Here is a 22280-nt window from a genome sequence, read left to right as displayed (position 1 = left end):
GCCATTTCTACCCGGAACTATATACGTCTTTCTGCTTCTTGGGGACAAGGTACATCAGAGCGTGTCATCTGCTCAGCGCTTCCCGTTCCCCGACCTGCCGCGCTGTGCCTCCTGGCAGCAGTTGCCGCATGCACAGGCACAAGAGTATTGCAGGGAGACGGCCCCGCAGTAGATTCCACCAGGATGTTGCAGGCTTCTGGACTCAAAAAATAGATTTAATTCATAGACATGTAGCAAAACCCAGCAGTTTTAAATTGCTGCCCTGCCTCCTCAGCCAAGGACATGGAAAAGCTTTATCTAGAAATCCAGGTTTCACCTCTTAGGTAGGTTCACTTAAGAGGTTTAACCCTGGAGCACAACCCAGATAAACAGTTTAACCCTGCATTCTTTTCGGTCAGCAATTAGGGGAGTCTTCTCTCAGCACGGCCAAGCCATAGGGCTGGACTTTGGGTTAGGCCTTCCAGACAGGTGTCCTTTATCCCTCCAAATCGAGGTTTCTTCCAGTTGCAGTGAATTAAATCCAGGGCGCAATCTGTACCTAATTTCCATTAGTGCTTCAGGATGTAGCCTGAGGTTAGGTGCAGACGTAGGTGCGTGATGGGCCAAAGGGAACCCCTTGCTGAGGCTACTTTCGTGGGGTAACGGTGTGTCGTGCATGATGGGATTTGCTGGCTGGAGTGTTATCTGACATAGAATCTGGACCCATGTCTTTGCTAGCCCACAAGTAAGAGCTTCTTCCAGTCATACTCAGAAATTTAAGAAAGTGGCCTTCCTGGAATGAAAGCTCAGAGGGGATGTCCCAGAGTTGGAATGTTCAGGAAAGTCCTTTCAATTGCACTGACAAGGCCATGCAAGTGCCTCCACCTGTAAGCCTCTGCCATCTCCATGGTGGACAGAATGACACGGAGGAAATGCAGGTGGTGGAGGCCCCACAAGGCCATGAAGGCAGGAGGAGCAGGAGGGCCTAGCACAGGGGTGGACACACGAGGGGCCAAGGCACCTGGCCCAGAGGGTCCCCCGGTCAGGTTCTGCGCCTCCCCAGGAGCCTACCCATGGCAGAAAGCCAGTGACAGAGTGCTGTCAATACTGCGTGGCTGTGGCCATGGCCGGGAAGGCAGAGGAAGCCAGTCACAGGGGAAACAAAGATGGGAAGTGCCTGTGCCTGATGCTGGCGGCCTCGCTGCCCTCGAGTGCAGCAGTGTCACGCTCTCTGCCACTGCCCTTCTCATAGGCTTTGGCTGCGGCCTTCCCACCCCCTCCTTCACCTGCCTCAGCTCCAAGCTGCCCCTCCAGGGCAATGTAATTTAATCAACGAACATTTATTGAGCACCTTCTGTATGCCAGGCACTGTTCTAGGAGCTGACAACAGAGAACAACCAGACGTGCATGTGCCCTTGGGGGCAATTCTAGGTGCAGACAGGTCCACACGTGTCATTCCCAGGGAAGAGGGCTACATGGGGAACAGGGCAGCGGGTGTGAAAGACACAGGACGGGGGCTGCCCTCCATTCGGGGAGCGAGAGGCGGCAACATCTTGTGTCCTGAGCGAAGTGAGGGGTGGCCCTGGGGCCACCAGCCTGTGCAGAGGGTGGGCTCCAGGACAGCAAGGAAGCGGTGTGGCCGGGAGCCTGGAGTGAGGGGGAGTGGAGGGCGGATGAGGTCAGGCCATCAGGAAAGAAATGATCTTAAGCAAAACTGAAGGTGTTGGAGCCGGGAGAGCAATGGGCTCTGGAGTCAGACCGGCCTGGTTGGAATCTGGCTCTGCGTGGACTAGTGTCATGGCCACAGGCAGGTTCCTTCCTCCTTCAGAACCTCCATTTCCTCATCTGTAAAATGGGGCTAACTATAGAACTACTTCAGAAGGTTGTTACTGAAGACTAAATACGACCTCAAAATCATGCCAAGTGAAAGAAGCCAGTCACAAAAGTTCACAGATCATGTGTCACTTACAGGGAGTGTCCAGAATGGGTAAATCCAGAGACAGGAAGCAGATTAGTGGCTGCCAGCAGCTGGGGAGCAGGGAGTCAGGAACGACTGTTTAATGAGCATGGGTCTCCTTTTAGGGTGATGAAAATATCGCGGAACCAGATAGAAGCAATGTCGCATGACATCATGAACATACAAGCGCCTCTGAACTGCACAGTTTAACATGCTTAATTTTATGTTCTGTGAATTTTACCTCAATTTAAAAAACATAAAAGGAACAAACCTGTCTCAAGGAAAAAAAAAAAACTCAGAAAATGAGTAAATACAGTAATACAGCCAAGGCACTTAGAAAAGTCCCTGCATTTGGTAAACACTCCACTAATTTAGCCCTGTGGCTACTGCCCTGGATGCGGGAGTCCAACAGCTGCGGGTCCCAAGTCCATCACTAGCTGTAACAAAGCAAGTTGCCTCATCCATAAAATGGAGATGACAGAGCCAGTCCCAGGCTGGCTTTGAAGCCTCAGTGAGGTGGTGTCTGCACGTCCTCAGCATAGTGCCAGGCACGGGTATCTGAACAGCCAGAGCTCTTCACAAGGTGCCTTGCACGAGAGCAACCAGAGAGGCAGCATTGCCCAGTGGTTATGGCTCCAACTAGCCAGAACACAAAGAGTTTGACTTTGCGAGGAATGCGACCTTCAGATGTTCACTAACTACTTTGAGTCCCAGTTCCCATTACCTATCAAATAGGGGACAGTAGTTACACCCAGCTCCTACAAAGAGAAGATGCTGTAAGATGGTGTTATGTAATGTGCTTAGCCCATAGCAAATGCTATAAATATTAGCTGATTTAACGACTTAGCCATTTCATCAGAAAATTATCCATCCAAGATGTTAGTGTATACTATACCCTCCTTGTCCAGATTATATTTACCAAATAACTTGTGCATCTCATCCCCTTGCTGGTTGCAAACTGGTCTTTTCATATTACATATTTTAATCTTTTAATCATGGGATCAACCCCAAGTACCAAAGACAGTCTTTATGCATATGTACACAAATGCATGTGGTAAGCCCTGTGGGGGCAGGGACATGTCTGGCTCACTCACCTCTAGATCCATAGTGCCTGGGGCAATTGGTGACTAGCACATAGGAGGTACTGGGCAAATATTTGTTGAATGAATGAATGAATGAACATAAGTTGATTTTCCTAAACCAGAGACATTGATTTGCACTGAGCTATTCACACTCTCTCACCTGACCCCTCTTGTACCTGGGCACCTGGGAGGCTGGTGCCTGGGTAAGGGATCACCTCACCATTTGTCCTTTTCAGTGGCCAGCATGGGTTGTATCCTTGTCTTCGGTCTGCCCAATCTTGTTGAAATGAAGTGCTGACTCCACTGAGATATAAGGAGGTCTCATAGGAGACCAAGGCTGGTGCTTGGACACATTAAATTTTAATTCTGTACATTATGGGCTCTGCACAAGAAAGTCTCATCCAGTCATATGTGTTATCACCATTATGTTGGCTCCTTAGCTTAAAATTGAAGCTTTTCCTTTTTTAAAAAATCCTTTTCTTGTGGTTTTATAATTAATGTTTTCCCTAGTTGTAGTCTCATTTTTCCTAACTATACAGTTTAATTGAAAAAAAAAAAAAATTACAGGCATGTACGAAATAAAAAGCCCCTTTTGTTCCCCCTGTACTTCCTCCCCCCAAATAATCACTTTGATCAGGTGAGTGTGTGTCTGTCCAGATTTACCTCGTTAAACAGAAGCAGGCTCATACCATACATGTTATATAACTTTTCTGTTTCATTTAAGATTGTGTCTTGGATTTCTCTCCAATGTCAACACACTAGAACTACAGTATTTAGTTTAAAAGATGCAGAATATGAGGGTGCCACAGTCTGTTAAATCTGCCTCTGTGAGAACACAGGAGGGTACTTCCAAAAGTTTGTGGAAGAACAGAATTGAAACATAATACAAATCTTTCCATTAACTTTTTAAAGTACCTCGTTTATGTTGTATACAGTTTTTCCTATTATAAGTAACTTAGCAATGGGAAATCTTGCCCATTTATCTTTGCATTTATACAAATATTTGCTCAAAAGAAATTCCTGAACCAAGCTTGGTTCCTCTGGGCCTCAGTTTCTGCATTCGTACATTGCGAATACTGTTTATCTTGCAAGATGATATAAGGTAACATCTGTAAAATATTTAAAGCAGTTGCACTTGATTAATGATCGCTTGGTTTTCTTTTAAACCAGAATGCATTAAACTCATTTGACTACCAATTACCAGTTACATTTAAGCTGAGGCCCCAAGTAAGCATTTCAGACTGAGTTAACTTACTTTCTTCTCATTTGCAGTTGGCCCTTCTTTCACCCTAAGTGGCCACTCTCTGGGTTCTCTTCTCACCTGTTGCCCTGGGTTCTTGAAAACTTTTCCACCTGGATTTATTCAGAGAAAGGCCCTGTGCTTGGAATGAGAGATTTTGCTGTCTCCATAGGGCATTCTCGTAGACTTCATCGGTTGCTTAACTTGACAGCACGGTGTCCACTATGCAAGTGAGGGAGGGGTGGAAGCTCACCCCTGCTGCAGTGTGCATTGATGGAGGAGGAAAGAGATGAGCTTAGCCTCCTTGAGTGCATGAGTTGGAATCTCTCATATCACATAATAGCATTTGGGCAATTATTACATGCCAGTCCAAATACTAAGCCCATGGGCCGGCTCTTTGAATCCTATTGGCGTTTAAGGTGGGGAACCTGGGGCTTGCCTCCGTTCGCTCAGCTCTCAAGTATGGAGAAGGGTGTGAGCATTGATGGGGGTTCAAGCCCCAGAGCTCCAGCCGCTGGCCACTGCCTGGTCTCTCCTCACAGTGGTGGATCCAAAAGTGGGAGCAAAGTTTCTCTCTTCAGCATCCACAGGGGATTGGAGATGGTAACCACAGGGTGTTTCATTTGTTTATTGTGTGTGTGTGCATGTGTGCTTAGCTCATGTGAAAGCCAGAGGAGAGAGTGGAACCATCTCAGAGGACTGACCAGTTGGCTGTACGGCTCCAACGAGCTGGGATGTGCTGGGGGAGCTCACCGCTGCCTGCAGAGTAAGCTGAGATTGTTGGCATGGAAGTAGCAGCTCCCTAAACTAGACGTCTCCGTTGCTTCGGATGGGAAGTCGGCCACCTCCGTCTCCTCTTCTTCGGTTCACAGAATCATGGAGGCATCCTCTTTCCTGCTGAGTGCCAAGATAATTTTACTCCTCTTTGGGGCAGGTGCATTTGCTCATCTGTGCTGATTTCCTTCCGAGCAAACACACTCCAGGAGCTGGTGACAAAGCTTCCAGTTTGGGTTCCAGTTTACCACTAACTGCACTTAATGAAGCTCCAAGTGGCTGCCTTATACAGATGGATGAAGTCAGGCCTGGAGGAAACCCTTAGCTTGGGAAGAGACCCAGGTGAACTGCCCTGGGGGACACAGGCTTCTCGGTGACCTGAGGGACGCTTGCACTCTGGACACTGGGCTGTAGAGGGTACACAGGTAGGAACAATACAGGGGGCTGTAGGCTTTCCCTCCCACCTCCCCTGAAAAAAAAAGGAGGTCAGGGCCCCACTGTAGCCATGGTCATGAAGTCAGTATGGGGGGGAGGAATTAGTGTTGCAATGAAGAACGTAGTAAAACAAAAGGCCATTGCATGCTGAGCCTTTTTAATCACCTAATGGCCAGGGACACCCGACTCTCAGGAGCTCAGGTTTCCACAAGGCCCAGGCCAGGCACTGTAACTACACCCAAGTTTGGCCCGGCTTCTCCACATTACAGCCGCGACATGGACGCAAACAATTGAAGTATTTGAGAACAATGAAATATGCATGGCTATCTGTGACAGCCCCGTAAAGTCAAGCAATTAGCCGCCGTAATCCGAGAGAGGGAGCCGGCCCTCGGCAGCCCGCGGTTCCCCATTAGTTAAATGCATTTTGTACGTCCTCATCCCATCAAATCAACTAACACTTCCTTTAATTGGTTCATGAATTATACAGCCGCCCCGCATTATCATTTAATCGCCTGTAAACATTCATAGGGCCCCACCATAAAGCGTATCGCGCTCATTAATTCGTTAATTTCCGCAGATGGAAGGGGAGATCGGATGAACCGTGGCAGAACAGAGCGCCTTGGGCAATGGAAGAAGGGAAAAAAGGTGGGGGGCCGTTTAGGTTTGTTAAGGGCTGTCAGAAACTCAATCTGTGAGCTGTCAGCAGCCCGGCCCGGCCCCTGCACTCCACAGACTGCAGGAAGTGACTGGCGGATTCTTATGGAGGGTTGTCATCGTCTTTAAACATCAAGCCAGCGGGTAAACCGAGCCCAGTGTAAATTAATTCTTGTCTTACGGCCCCCCTTTCTCTGTCCCCATGAATATTTCATGGCGGGCAGCATAAATATTAATTCTAATAGCACTGCACAGTGGTTATTATTTCTGTTTTATGACAAATATTCATAAAATATTCAGCACCCTTTTTTAGAACATTTACACACTTGATTGTGAACTTTCCCAGTTTCCTGGGGACACTGTAAACATGTTGGGGTTCTCTTGATGGACTTTTCCTCCTTAATTAATACCACTGGCTATTAATATTTAATCAGATTTAGGTTTTTCCAGAGGTAAAAACCCGTTAGATTGGAGGGCTCAAGGGCATTTTTCCCCCCTTTGGTCTGTAAAATGGGAGATTTCTGCTGTCATGAGACGATTTCACTTTGACACCTGGATGACCTGACAAAGGATGACCTTCTTGCTTTTTTATTTTGAAAACGACATGTCTTTTTTTTTTTTTTCCCCATGTGTCTATTTCTCCTCTCACTTTTTCATGGGGAACTCTGGCGGCAGCCCAACTCACTGTAATGAAATTCTTCAGAAGATGCCACCGCAATATTTATGCAAGGATTTAACATAATTTGGGAGTAATTAAAGTGTGGGTTTAACAAACACGGTGGCGGATTCCGTAGGCATGGCAGCTGTGATTGGGGATGAAGGGTCTTTTGGAATGCGCGTTATTTATCTTTGGCCTTGAGAGGCAGCTGTGCACGGTGTCTGAGTGAGTCCTACCCTTGGAGGAAGCCAGGGTGTCCCTTACCTAACGGAGGACGCAGAGGAGGGTGGGGGTGCCTAAGCAGGGTGGGGCCCAACCCCCACGTCCCCCCAGCTCACCTCCTGTAGCTTCAGTGTCCATTGTCCACTCCCTGATCCTCACCAGAGCCTTCAGGGATGCTCTAACAACTTCAGGAATGAAGCACGATTATTGATGCACTTTGCAGAGCAGCAACAGACGGACCTGGGGTCCACCTGGAGACAGCACTTAACCCCCTCGGGGCCTGAGTTTTTTCACCCTTGAAATGGGCAGGATCACAGTACCTGGGTCATGTGCTTCTTATGAGGATTAAATGAGACACGCGTGTGTAACATGCTTAGAACAGGTGCCGGGCACGTAGTAAGAATCGATAAAGGTTTTCAATGATGATGATTACTGGAAGGCAAAGGATGAAAATTGAAGCCAACAGGTAAAATGCTTTTAGATGGAGGGATTCACTGAAAAGCTCCAGCTGTGAAAAGGGTTAAAACGAAGGCTGCTCTGCAGCACCTTAAAAACACAGCAGAAAAATCAAGGGTGGAGACTGGTGTGGGTGGAAAAGGGGCTGTGGTTGAGGAACGCTGGAATGTGCTCATGTAACTTTTCACCAGAGACAGATTTTAAAGCAGCACTTGTCACAGAGACTGGCTCTGAGAAAGGAAACCTCAAAATCAATTCACCTGCCTATCCCCCTTCTCCCTGTTTCTAGTGGCCAGTGGCAAGGAGAGGCACTTGCTTCCCAGATGGCCCAAGGGTCTGCGATAACTTCGTATAATGTATGCTATACGAAGTTATTACGATGGTGAACTGACCCAGGCCCCAACAGGCCAGCTGGGAGCTGCAGAGCAAGGGTCACCCGTGGGAGGAGGGCTGCGCTGGGCAGAACAGCCAGGCCCTGGCATCACTGCCGTGCTCAGTCACTGGCCAAGGGCCACCCAGAAGAGTGCTGCCCTGGCTCAAAAGCTCGGGCTGGAAACCCATCAGCTGGTAAGTGGATGCGCAGAGAGTGACACGTCCATGCAGTGGAGTGCTATTTGGCCATGGGAGGGAATGGAGTGCTGCCACAGGCTACGGCGTGGGAGAACCTTGAAGAGAGCAGGATAAGTGGAAGATGCCCAGCAGGAGCTGCACGGGAGGCTGTGTCATCACTGCGTGCTAAGTTCTTTATGGGGACTATCGTATTTAATCCTTGAAACAACCTCATGAGGTACTGTTCTTTTTTCTCCTAAATGGGGACTTGGAGAGCCACAAATTATATGATTCCACTTATATGAAATGTTCAGAATAGTAAAATCCATAGAGTCAGGAAATACATTAGTGGATGCTTAAAGCTGGGAGCTGGGGGATGAGGGACAGAGACTGCTGGTGGGCACAGATTTTCCTTTTGAGATGATGAAAATATTCTAAACTTAGTATTGACGGTTGCACAGCTCTGTGAATGTACTGGAAACCTCTGAAGTGGACACATTCGGGGTGAGTTATATCTCAGTAAAGATGTCAAAAAAAGAGCAGGGCTCAAATCCCTGAAGCCACTTCTTGCAGGAGCCTGTTGGCCGGTCACACCTCTTGCAGGTGAGCCACAGGCTCTTACCTGAGGGGGATCCGGGTGGAGCCTGTCAGCATCGGCCACCCCAACAGGGCATCAAGGAAATGTTCAGCCACCCAGATGTTTGTTGGGTCTTTTGCTGACCCACGGGTCTTAACGAGTGTTCACACAGGTGCACATCAGTGTCGATCAGTGCCGATCAGTGTTCCCACTGTGAGGGGGGCCCTGAGCAAGCGGGTCGTTGGTGCTCTGGGTCCCAGATGGAAGGTGTGGTGCGGCTTCTGGCCAGTGCTCAAGGAAGACGGAGGGTTTCCAGGAAGATGCAGCAACTTCATATCATGAGCACACAGGAGAAGACCAGCTGGGTAGGGAGCCAGCCCCTCAAATACTGATACAGAGCTAAAGGGTGATAAATGTGACGCCCCGAGAGCCATCGTGAGTGCCCTGTACTGGTCGCTGCCCCTCAGAGTGTGCACAGCATGAGAGAGCAACATTGGGGAGAAGCTGGACACAGGGCCTGCCTGGAGCCAGGGAAGGACCCTGGCCAGGGTTTATGTGCTCCTGTGCCCCAAACCCATAGCTGAGAGCTGCTGGTACAGATGTCACCATGACCTGGCACAGCCTGGCTGGTCTAGCAGTAGGTGGTTCAGTATGCCCATGGCCCCCCAAAATGAGGGAGAGGGCAGTGCCCTTGAGTGGCAGAGAAGGCTGGGACTGCCAGGTGCCAGGCACTCTGGGGACAAGCACATGAGAGTGAGGGTCCTCAAGCTGGGGCTGGCACCCCCAGACCCACAGTCTTTTGAGAGTAGGATAAACACACCAGATGCCACCTCAAAGAAGTGTTCCCCCAGACACTAGTGTCTGTCAGCCCTCCTCCAACCCTCCCAGCATGGCAGCCACTTAACCAAGAGTCTTTTGAGAGTAGGATAAACACACCAGATGCCACCTCAAAGAAGTGTTCCCCCAGACACCAGTGTCTGTCAGCCCTCCTCCAACCCTCCCAGCATGGCAGCCACTTAACCAAATGACTTGAGGGTGAAGGTAAACATTCATCTACCGCATTTCCAAGGCCTGGTGGGTCCCACACCTGGGTTCCCCCATGCAGGTGAGGGATGCAACCCCAGAGGGCACGGGGGTGCTCCCAGCTCTGAGACTGGAGAAGGCCAGAGGCATACAGGTCTCTATTTCTTATCCCCAAATGCGAAAGTGGGGACAGACCCGAGGCTGAGGCCCACAGGTCCTGCTTCCTTCCCATGGGCCTGCTCATTCCATTGTGTTCTGTGGAATCTTTACCGTCCTCCCATCCCACCTCCCCCAAAATGTCTGTAGCGCATCTTGCACATCTGGAGAGGGCTCAAAGCAAACAGCTCAGCCACACATGGCCCCCATCCAAGACGATCTCCATGATGGAGAGGAAGGGCACCGCAGGTGGTGATGGGCAGGATCTGAAAGCAGCCAGTGCTGGTTCAAGTCTCTGCCACTTGTTAGCCGAGTAACCTTGTACAGGAGTTACTGGGCCTTATACAGGGCCCTAATCTTTCCTGGCCCTGTTTATTTCCTCACGTGAAAAGTAAGCGTAATAGCAGTGCCTGCGCCTCACAGGGTGTTGTGAGGATTAGATAAAACAGTATAGTCACAGTGCCTGGCTTACAACACAAGGGCTTGATAGATGGTGGCTGCAACCGGTGCCCTTGCCCGTAAGATGGGACCAGTAGTCCGTGCTCCACCTCAGAGGGCTGCCTGGTTGGGGAGTGCTGAAGCTCTGTGTTCAATGACATTGTCATGTTGGCATCAGCTTGAAATTGAGTATGTTGGGAGTATTTACACCAGGGACATTGGCACAAGCTGCAAATCAGAGGTCCTCTCCCCGTACCCCCCAGAGACTGTGTACCAGCAAAGCACTGTGCAAGGACCACACGGAGCGGGCGCTTGGCCCCACCCCTGTGCAACCCTATTGTTCTGCCACTGCCTCGCACAGAACATTTTTTTTCCTCCTGATTCCCATGTTTATAGAGTCTGGCTTTAAACAAAACAAACAACTCTGGTTTGTTTCTCCTTACAAAAGTCACATAACATACTGTAAAATGTTTTTTAAATATAGTGGAGCTAAAAAGAGAAACGTTACTCATGGTTCCTCTACTCAGGAACAATCATTCTTAACGCTCCGGTCCTTTTTTTTCTATGCATTTTTGAAATGGGAGCAAACAGTACCGCCTGGTTTATAACCCAGCTGTTTTCAGACAGCAACACATCGTGAATGGATTTCTGCATCGTGGCCTATTTGTCGTAATAGTGTAATAGTGTTTGTTCACAAATCACAAAGTGTCTCTCTGGATTATTTCTTTGGAAACCCTCTTCAGGTCCTTGAGGGAAAAGTTCTTGAACCACTTCTCCCATCCCATTCTGACTAGAAATGCAGTTTTTGGGGGGGCAGCAAACCGACGGTCTGAGCGAAGTATTATTTGTACTCTCCTGTGAAGGAGGAATTTACCCTGAGCTATAACGGACATATTTATTGTAATCAAGTAGGATAAAAAAGCAGGTGCTTGGTTTTAGAAATAGTAATAATAATAATAAAAGAGCTTGAACAGTCGCTGGGAATAGACTTGAGGATGTGGAAACCGCCCACGTGAAGATATACTTAAAAGTCACGGGAGCCTGGAGAGCTCCGAGCGGGCTTCACTCTTGCAGTGTGGCTTCCTGGTCCCGGGGACATGGCTTCCCACACATGGACAGTTTCCTGACCCAGAGCCACCATAAGGCTTGCACATGCTTGCGGGTGACTTGCACTAGGGGAGCCTCACCAGCGAGTTCTGCACGCTCCTATCCCTGCTGGGTCCCCCACCCCAAGGATGGGCCAGGGTCTCTCAGGCCCACTGGGAAGGAGGATTTGCTCCTGAGGTTCCAGCCAGCTTTCCACTCGTCCGCTGTCATTTTTGCCTTAAACTCATTTCCCTTTCTCTTTGGGGAAAAGTTTGCAGAACTTTCTGGCTTCCGACAGTTTGCGTTTCATTATTGTCTGGGGAGTGTCCAGGTGGCGGTGCGCAGAGGAATGAGTCTTTTTCTTCCCAGTGGTGAAGGAGGCAGACGTTTTAAGATGACTTTAAAATGGAGATGGATTATGCAGGAATTTGATGCCTGGGTCATTCTCCTTAAACCAGACTGCTGCGTTTTGTGTGGCACGTGGTAAACTGCCGGGTGTGCTTGCTAATGGACTAGTTAATGACAGTCCTGGAGAGTGTTTTTCTTGCCCCTGGAGAGATTTTAGACATAGCTGGGGTAGATTTGCCACTATCAATTATGCAGTTTTAAACAGGAAATGGCGAGCGGGAGCCTCTGTTTTTGAGGAGCTGGGAGGGGACACCGCAGCTGCACCTGCAGAAAGGAGGCGGAGCACGGGGTGGCAACGTGAGGTTGAGGTGTTTGGCCTTTAGTTTTCAAATTGCACTCTTGTCAGAGTGAAAAATGAACATAGCAAACATTTAAAAATTCTGGCCAGGGCCTTCTCCAGACTCCAGGGAGTCCTTGTGGCCAAACTCCTGCCGACACTGCTCTCTCCTGTGCCTACTCCTTTCTGACAGCTGGTCTGGGAGTCTTTGCAGCCCGCACCTGTGGCCCAGGACGCCTGCCAGGAGGACCAGGGAGCTGATCTCGTGGAGTCGATCTCGTGGAGTCGATCTCGTGGAGTCGATCTCGTGGAGTTGATGGGGCGCTTCTCTGTGAGATGAATTGGGCCTCCCCAGAATCACAGGGGGTTCTCTCATGCACCCACTGCTACCTGCTGGCTCTCAGCATCTTTATGTAGCACTTAGCACATGCCAGGCACGAAGGACACAGCTCCAGCAAGGCAGTCCAGCCCCATCTGCAGACAGTCCACCCCTAGCATGCTCAGAGCCTCGGGTCCTTCTGCAGGTGGTCTCATCTTTACTTTTTTTATTTTTGGTAGCCTCTGCGTAATTCACTCGCACCTTCTGCCCCCCCTGCCCAGGTGCTCTCCATCCACCTGTCCTCCTTCCACCCCCCACTCAGCCACATCTTTCCTTCTGATGACCCCTCCCAGCTTGCCCAGCACACACTGCCATCCCAGACGCAGTCACCTCTTGACACAGGGCTGCCCCTCTCCACCTGTAGATGTCGTGGAGACCCTCGTGCGGAGACTCATTTGGCAGCAGCTTCTATCTTACGTGTTCATTGACACGTGTCACGAGAACACATTTTAGTCAAAGCAGACCAGTCTAAGTGTTCTTCTCTGGTGTCATTTTGCATTTTTCTTGGTGTCTCTCCTTTTCTCTGGTTCCCTTCTTCGGTGGCAGTCATTGCAAAGTTCCCCTTGAGAGGAGCAGCCTGCCGGGGAGAGTGCGCTCTAGGCATGTTTCAGCCTCAAAAACGGGCTCTGCGTGACAGAGGCCGAGTGTTTGTTTGAAGCCCAGACTGTGCCACTGCCTTGCAAGGAGGAAGCAGTTTGAGCCTTTCTCAGGCAACTGTTTTGCAAGACCAGACTTGCCCAGTTTGCGTATCAGACCTGGCAGTATTAAGGTACTAAGGGATCTGATTGTACCCCCTCGCGTATGTCAGTGATTGTACATACAGTTCATGTTTTCATATATTCTGGATACAATACTTTATCCGATATGTATTTTCTCCCAGTCATTTAAAAAGCAGAAGTTTATAATTCTTAGACTTTTAATGAAACCCAATTAATCGCTTTTTTTCCTTTATGGGTCATGATTTTGGTGTCATATCTAGGAAAATCTTTAACCCAAAATCACAAAGATTTTCTTCTAGAAATTTAATAGCTGTATGTTTACGTGTAGGTCTGTGATTAAGTTTTATGCATGGTATAAGGTAGTGGTTAAGATGATAGTTATTATTTTGCGTATGACCTATGTGTCCTTTCACTGTCTCCATTACTGTAGCTTTGTGGTAAGTCTTGAAATCAATTTGTTCTTTTAAAACATTGTTTTAATAATTCTAATTTCTTTTTCTTTCCATGTAAATTTTAGAATTAATTTGCATAGAATCTTCAAAAAACCTTGTTGGAGTTTTGACTGGGATCGCATTGGATCTATAGATCTATTAGAGGAAGATTGACATTTTGAGACATCATGTCTCTGAATCCATGGCTACGGCATGGCTTCCCCATTTAAGTCTTGATTTTATTCATCAGTGTCTTGTACTTTGCAGCACACAAACTTTGTTTTTTGCTTCACACCTCTTTAGTCTCTATACTATTATAAATGATACTTTTAAATTTCAATTTCCAATGGTTTATTGCTAGTATCTAGAAAGCCAATTTATTTTTTGTATATCGATCTTATATCCCGTGAACTCACCAAACTTTCTTATTAGTTCCTAGTGCTTTTTTTGAAAACTCCTTGAGACTATTTGGATGATCATGTCACCTGCGAATAGAGACAGTTTTGTTTCTTCCTTTTTGACTTGTGTGTTTGTTATTTCCTAGTCTTGCCTTTTTGCACAACCTGGGACTTCTAGTAATATGCTGAACAGGAGTGGCAGGAGTGGACATCCTTCCCTTTTTCCCAATTTTAGGGGGAAAGTGTTTAGTCTTTTATCATTAAGTACAATAATTATAGTTTTTTTTGGCAAATGCCCTTTATTGGGTTGAGGAAGTTCCCTTTGACTTCTAGTTAGCTGAAAGTTTTTATCAGGCATTGCTATAAAATTCCATCAAATGCTTTTTTCACATCTATTGAGATGATTTTGTTTTTTTCTTCTTTAACAGTGCAGTAAATTACATTAATTGATTTTTGAATGTTAGCTTTCCATTCCCAGGCTAAATCCCACTTAGTTGCGATGTATTATTCATTTTATGTATTGCTGAATTCAATTTGCTAATATTTTACTGAGAACTTTTGCATTTGTGTTCATGAGGGCTATTGGTCTGTATTTTTATTGTGGTGACTTTGGTTTGGGGTATCAGGAAAGGTTGTCTAATAAAATGAGTTGAGAAGTATTTCTTCCTCTTTTCTGAAAGTTTGTGTTCATTTGCACTACAGTTTGTATAGAGTTAGTACTGTCACATAGTCTATATTATTTGGTTTATCCATTTATTTGCATGCATGTGTATATATTCAGAACCTCATTAAATTTTAAGTTTATTCAAGGCCAGAGAACCCTCTCCTGGTTGCCTTCACCATAACACCTAGTAACTACAGGATAGCGCTTCTGTGCATGTGGTAATACACATGTAACATAAAATTTACTATGTTAACCATTTTTAAGTGCACAGTTCAGTGGTGTTAAGTACATTCATAGTGTTGTGCAGCCGTCACCACCGTCCACCTCCAGAACTTTTTCATCATTTCATACCCATGAAACATTAACTACCCATTTACCCCTCCCCCAGCCCCTGGAAACCACCATTCTACTTTCTGTCTCTATGAACTGGACTACTCTAGGGACCACCTATGAGTAGAATCACACAGTATTTGTCCTTTTGTGTCTGGCTTATTTCACTCATCATGTCTTCAAGTTTCGTGCACATTGTGGCACGTGTCGGAATTTCATTCCTTTTTAGGGCTGTGTAATATTTCATTGGGTTTATGTACCTCATTTTGTTTATCCATTTATCTCTAGATGAACATTTGGGTTGTTTCTACCTCTTGGCTATTGTGAATAATGCTGCTATGGACATGGGTGTGCAAATATCTGTTTAAGTCCCCACTTTCAATTCTTTGGGGTATATACCCAGAAGTACAGTTGCTGAATCATATGGTAATTCTCTGTTTAATTTTTTGAGGAGCTGCCACACCATTTTCCACAGTGGCTATACCATTGTACATTCCTCCCAGCAATGCACAAGAATTCCAGTTTCTCTCCTCCTTGCCAGCACATGTTATTTTCAGGTTTTGGGTTTTTTTTGACAATAGCCATCCTAGTAGGTGTGAAGTGATATCCCGTTGTGGTTACACCATGGTGCTTTGTATAGGGTTTTACGCATGATGGAGGCTTATTGATTGAGATGAAGAGGTCTCTGGGCAGGACTGGACATCATATTTCAAGTCGGTTATTGTATATCCTGTCTCTTGATTTACCATCCCTCGATTTCCAGTGAATTTGGCTCTGGAGCAAGGGATGAGCTTCAAGGTCTTTGAGGAAGAGGCTTCTTTGCTCCTCAAACAGAGCCTCAGGCAGCGTGGCCAGAGGGGCATTATGAGGGCAGGTTGAAAGGTCCCAGCTGTCACTGGGTATCTGACACCAATGCTTGGGGTGACAGAGTATGAGCCCCTAGCCTCTCTGGGACTCAGTTTCCCCATCTTGCACACTAAATAGATTGAATCAGAGCAGTAGTTTTCAACTCTGGCTACACAGTACAATCACTCAAGGAGCTTTTAGAAATCCCCATTCCCAGGCCTCACCGCGGATGCATTACATCAGAACCTCTGGGGGTGGGGCCTGGGCCTCAGTATTCTGAAAGCTCCCTGATCTTTCCAATGTGCGGCCAAGTGTGAGACTGTGGGTTAAAGCCATGGTTCCCATGCCTCCAAGCCTCAAAATCACTTGAGCTGCTGACTTACAAATACAGGTCTCCCTGGGTTCAGTTGGGGATGGGGAGCAGTACCCGGAACCTGTATTTTAGAAAAGCCTCCAGATGATTCTCAACACCAGACAAATCTTGGAAACACAAGATCAAAGCAGCCCTTCCCCAAACTTAATGTGCCTACATATCACTGTGGATCTTGCTAAAACTTGGAGTCCAATTCAGTGGGTGGGCAGAGTGGCTTGGGATCTGCACTGCTGCACGCTCCCAGGCAGTGCCGACTCCACTGCTCCAGGCAGCCCACCTGGAGTGGTGAGGGATTAGAGGCCTCCCAGGGCACCTTCCACCTCACCTCCTGAGGCACCCACCAGCCTGAAATTCTGCAGTTCCAAAGGCAGGAGTAGCACCCGCCCGATCAATCCAAGCACCTGCCACACACATGCATGCCAGCAGCGTCTGCCTGGCACGCCCTGCTCTGTGTTTTCTTTGCTTTCACTGTCTCCCTTTCCCAGCTGTATTATTGTAAGTGAAGAGCAGAAAACAAAAACGGGGGGTGGGGGCATGCATGGGGCAGCAGATCTCAGCTGCTTGGCCCAGGCTCCCCTTGACCCCAGCCACCCAGCTGTCACACCACGGTGCTAGAACCTGGATAATCAGAAGCTTCCAGTATGGAATACAGCCCTCTCCAGTGAGGCTCTTCCCAGGGACGTGTTTCAAGTACCAATTTGGTGTCCTCGTGCTTCTGATCTTGCCAGTGTTCCACAAGCCATCCCCTTCAATGACGACAAGCCGTCTTGATACGCTGGGTTAAAAATCTTTCAATTGGGGGCTTGTTTGTTTATGAAGCAGCTTCAATTATCAGGGATTTCCAAACTGGCTTCCTTTCTTTGCCAGCTGCAGTGACAGCCGGGTTTGGTGCTGCTGTTGGAGCTGGGAATAACGGGGGGTGTGGGGGTGTTCAGCGCTTAAGGGATGAAAGCGCATGGGAACACCTGCACCCCCCGTGTTTACGTGCTCCCCCATCTCACGTGTTTTGTTTGCTGGCTGTTGTTTTGCGGCACGTTGTGAATGGAAGTCATTATCGAGAGCATGTGCAGGGAAGAAGGGGATTTTCATGGCTCCCAGCCCCTCCAGGCTGCTGGGGAGACGGTCGTGCTTGCCACAGGGAGGGGCGGCTGTGGCCGTCGTCAGGCACCAGCCAGGGGCCTCCCGGTGCCCGGGAGGCAGCGAGCCTCAGCAAAGAGCATGGGCAAAGTGAGAGAAGGAGAAGGGAGGCCGTGGGAGGAGCTCACACTTTTAAAGTTCACACATTTTCTGAAAGCAAGTGGCATTGGAGAGACTAGGTGTCTTAGATACCCTTTGGCATCCATCGCAGGAAACCCAGCTCAAACCAGCTGGAGCAAAAGAAGAGGGTCATGTATTCATATCAGTGAAACGCTGAGGAGTATGTTGGCTGCAGGCATAGCTTGACCCAGGGCCCCAAACACTCTTTCTTGCCCTCCCTCTGCTGTCTCTGGGGAGGCTTCATTCTCAGGTAGGTCCTCTCTGGGTACAGGCCCCAGGCAACCCAGGGCTTCCATTCCATCAGCTTTGCAGCCTCAGCAGAAATGAAGCTCCTTTCTCTGCAGCAAGCCCTGGGCCAGCCTCTCACTGGCCCGATGTGGGGCAGCCCTGTATCCTGAACCAACTCCTGTGGCCAGGACGAGCCAGCACTCACATTGGTCACCTCTGAGCCTCGCTCATACCCAGCCCTGCAGCCCTGGGGCCAGTTAGTTCCCACCAAGCCACAGGGATGGGAGGGGATCAGGGTGGCTCCCCAGAGGGAATTGGGAACACCATCGAGTTTCTGCAAACCCAGGGAAACTGGGTGGGTACAAGGACCAGTGGGTACAAGGACTGTGTACAGAATCCGGGGCAGCCCACCTTTACCACCTCTTCCTAGTCTGCTGTGGCCAGGCCCTTCATCTCTCTGGAAAACATGAGGTTTGGGCTCAGGCCAGTGGTTCATAACCATTTTTAAGAACTAGCACTGAGAATCTGTTGGAGGCATAGACCCAACCCTGCCAAACATGCATTCTCCCAACCAGAGCTGTGGCACCTGCGTTTGTTCACGCTCCATCCTAAGGCTGCTCTCAAGCTCGTGCTACGGACATTTGGGGCCAGAGAATTCTCTTGGTGGGCGCATCCCGCACATTGTAGGATGCTCAACAGCACCCCTGGCCTCTAACTACTGATGCTGGGAGCATCCCCTCTCCTGCTGTGAAAACTGAAGATGTCTCCAGACATTGCCAAATGTCTTCCCTGGTCCAGATCACCCCTGGTCCAGAACCATTCTCCTAAGTAAGGTTTTATATAAAGAAAGGGCTCCATTGCTCAAAAACCATGGGGGTGGAGACTAAACCACTGGATCTAGGAGTTGAGAGGTATATTCCCAGTTACTGCTGGTCTGAGAGTCCCGAGACATCGTGAGAAGCGAGCACTTCATCTTTTTTGTCTGGGTTCTGATTTCAGCTGTTGGCTTTGAGTGTCCTGCTCTTTGGGTTCAGAACTCTTTCATGAAGGAAAAAGTGAGAACAGACACCTCTACCAGGAGGGCACGGCAGTGAGGGGGTCTGGACTCCAGGAAAAGTATCCACTCATGATAATGATTAAATTATAATAGCTGCCACATTTGAGCACTGAGTCTGCACAAACCCTGCACTAAGCTCGTCACGCACTTTATCTCATTAAATCTTCAGCACTAGGGAACTATCACTAGCCTCATTTTATAGTTGAGGAGACTGATTTTCAGAGAGGTTGGGTCAGTGGCCCAAGGTCACACAGCAAGCCCACAGTGGAGGCGAGATTCTAAGCCAAGTCTGCGGCTCCAGAGAACACTCCGCCTTCCTGTAAGAATGGAGCAGAGAGGTTGGGTCAGTGGCCCAAGGTCACACAGCAAGCCCACAGTGGAGGCGAGATTCTAAACCAAGTCTGCGGCTCCAGAGAACACTCCGCCTTCCTGTAAGAATGGAGTGTCTGCTGCCCTGCAGCTCACCTGAACAACGCCCCCACCCCGGGAGTCCCCCCACTCCCCCAGGGAGTGATGGGGGCTATTCCTGAATCAGGGGAGCCCTCCCACCCCGCATCTTTCCCTGGTGACCTCTGAGTTTGGTATCCCGGAGCCCTTGAGTGATGACTCCTAACAACTCCACCCATGTGCAGGGAGTGGTGCTGATCCCAGTGTCAGGGTGACAAGAGTCCAGACTGTGGTTCTCCCTAGGTGACCACAGTGATTGTTCTGATCTTAATTCTACCCAAGATTTAATGTACAGAAGCGACTGGCTGACAACATAGGCCAGTGCCATCAAAAGCAGAGTGTCACAGTTCCAAGAGAGGGGCCACACAGGAGCACAGGGATGGTCAGGAGGCAGCAGGAGCGAGGGGACATCTCAGCCCAGGGCCTTTATGTGGTTTCTGCAGGAAGGGACGGGCGAGGCAGGGCGGGCAAGCTGAGCAAGCTTGGGATTGGCCGGTCATTCCGGCAGGCTCTGGACTACGGGGGTCTCTAGTTGCCTGGCAGCTGGGCCTGGGTGGCTGAGGGCAGGGGAAATGCTGGCTTGCCATGTGGGAGCTGGAGGAAGGAGGTGGACGGGGGCACGGGCTCTGGACGGGTTGGTGTGGATGTGAAAGGTGTGTCCGCAGGCGAGTCGTCTGCTGGCTCCAGGAACCAGCCGGCCCTGGGTGGAGGGTGCAGTCTCTCCAGGATTAGCAAGGCCCCGGGATGTCAAAGCATCATAAAGTCCAGAGAACAACATGATTAACATAGTTCTCTCCCTGTAGGGTGTTTTTCCTGAATGTGCCATTCGATTCTATCATTGAGCAGCTGACTCTGAGGAGAACTGATCCCGTCACGGGAGAAAGGTTCGTGCTGGGTTGCTGGTGGCCGGCCATCCAAGGGAGCCCCCTCTCTCCATTGGGCTGACCAATGCCACGGTGGAACTGCTCCAGGAGTGACACGGGTGACTACCGGGAGAAGACTCCAGAAATGGGGTTTATTTAACTAGCTCTTCCGAGCAGTATCTGCTGACCCGCTTTGCCTGGAAGAGTGAACAGGAAATGCATGCCCAGGGTCCGCAGCTACTCACTGGCAAAACGTTCACCAGCTCTGTCCCGGGGCTTCAGCTCTACCCCGGCATGTGGAATGGCTGCACTGGCTGGGTGTCACCATTCCTGCCATGGGGCCTTTGCTGGAGCCCTGACACATCCCACAGGGGGCTGCTGCACAAACATGTCCCTTTCGGAACTAGTTTGCCATGGAGCCTTCCCATAGTTACAGGAGGTAAATTCTGGGTTGTTCTGCAGTTGGACCAAGCACGATCACTGCATTCATGTTGAAATGCAATCAATAGTCTCCTTAACCACAAAGAGGTAGATGCTTCCATCTTCCCTGATAACCAGGGCCACGATTCTTGGTAAGGACTCAGGAGTGGGAGGGTGACGGGGGGTGTGGGGTGGGAAGGAAATGCCAGGGTTTTCTAAAATACCAACCTGATCTGTCATCCCTGCTCCTAGGGGACAGTCTGTGACTGAAGCATCTTGTAGCCCTGCCCCTGAGGTCTCTCTCGACAGTGACTGGCTGTGGTATTTCCTGTCCTCTCCACTCACACTGGTTATAATGTCCCACTGCCCCATTTGACTGTAAGCTCCATAAGCATAGAGGCGACGTCTGTCTCATTTACCATTCCGTTGTCAACAGCAGATGTAATGCCAGACTTGTAGCAGATGCTTGGTAAATATTGTTTTGAAGAATGAAAAAAGAAAAGGAAAGGAAAGAAAGGAATTTGACACTTACTGCATTATTGTATTCTGTCCTCCTGTCACTGATCTCTGTTCCTCTTCATGTCTTGAGTAGGGACCATGTCCTGGATGTCCCTGTAGCTCCAGGGTCCAGGCAAGGGTGTGTACACAGCTGGTGCACAGTAAGTGTTTGTCAGCAGTGGTGATGACGACCAGAGCACACCGACTTGGTGAACAGAGAGTCACTTTCTCCCGTGCCCCCTGGGCCCACCCATGGGTCACCTGTTTTCCCTCCTCCCTTGTAGGTACCACCTCATGTACAAGCCACCTCCAACCACAGAGATCCAGGCTCGCCTCTTGCAGAACCCAAAGGATGCTGAAGAGCAGGTCAAGCTCAAAATAGATCTGTTCTACAGGAATTCAGCTGAGCTGGAGGAATTCTATGAGTCGGCTGTCACCATCAATGGGGACCAGGACCCGTATACAGTCTTCGAATACATAGAGAGTGGGATCATTAATCCCCTGCCCAAGAATGTCCCCTGATGGGTTCAGAGCAAGGGACATCCCCCAGGGAAACAAGTTAATCCCCTACCCCCAACCTTCTGGAAACCTCTGCCAAGCCAATAAAGAGTTCTGGGTATAGTCTTGTGTGTCCTGAAGGTGGGGTGGCTGGAAGGTGGCCTTATGTGGGAGTCTGGAACACAGAACAGATGAAGCCCACAGAGGCAGTGAAGTAGAGAGCTGCAGGCCGGGTCTCTGGAGTCAGACCTGGGACGAGCCCTGGCTCCAGCAGCAACGACACACTGAGTCCTTGGGTAAATCACATAGCCCTTAAGGCTCTCTTTTCTCACAACCAAAATGGGCAAACAACAGTAGCTGCCTCATGGGGCTGCTGTGGGATTGAATGAGGTGATGCAGGTAAAGCTCTGAGCACAAACTATACGCCCAGCATACAACAAACACTCAATAAATGCAGCTTTAAAGCACCACCGTCTGTAGAGCGGCACCATCCAGCAGAACTCTCTGGAATGAGCATGCTCATGTCTACACTGTGCCACACAGCAGCCACTGGCCGCAAGTGGCTGTTGGGCACTTGAAATGTGGCTAGTGCAACTGGAGGACTGGTCTTCAAATTTTATTTAATTTTCACAAACGGGAGCGCCGCCGCGCTTCTCAAGCGGCGCACTACAGCAGTGCGCCACCGGGCCGGCCCAACAAATTTAAATTTAAATAGCCACCTGCAGCTAGTGGCTGCCATACTGGACAGTGCAGTTCTAGACAGCCTTAGCTGTTCCTTCAGACATGCTTCGGGTCCTGTGGACTGGAAAGAAATAGTCCCTCTGGGTCTGCAAAGCCCCCAGGACCGAGGAGTGGACACCAGAGGGGCAGCAATGCCTTAGGCTGATGGAGCAATTGATCC

General features: G+C 49.1%; 1 protein-coding gene across 1 annotated transcript in view; it reads left to right on the top strand.

The window, feature by feature from the left end:
- Positions 1-21502, top strand: part of AK8 (adenylate kinase 8) — a 136434-nt gene extending 114932 nt beyond the window's left edge. The window contains exons 11-12 of the mRNA XM_008563686.1: positions 19904-19984; positions 21166-21502. Coding sequence (XP_008561908.1) covers positions 19904-19984; positions 21166-21403 — 319 coding nt within the window. The 3' untranslated portion in view covers positions 21404-21502. The remainder of the gene's footprint in view (positions 1-19903; positions 19985-21165) is intronic.
- Positions 21503-22280: the final 778 nt, after the last annotated feature.

Source organism: Galeopterus variegatus, unplaced genomic scaffold (genome assembly GCF_000696425.1).
Source record: "Galeopterus variegatus unplaced genomic scaffold, G_variegatus-3.0.2 Scaffold176, whole genome shotgun sequence".
NCBI classification, from domain to species: domain Eukaryota; kingdom Metazoa; phylum Chordata; class Mammalia; order Dermoptera; family Cynocephalidae; genus Galeopterus; species Galeopterus variegatus.
This window is presented reverse-complemented; position numbering and strand designations above follow the sequence as displayed.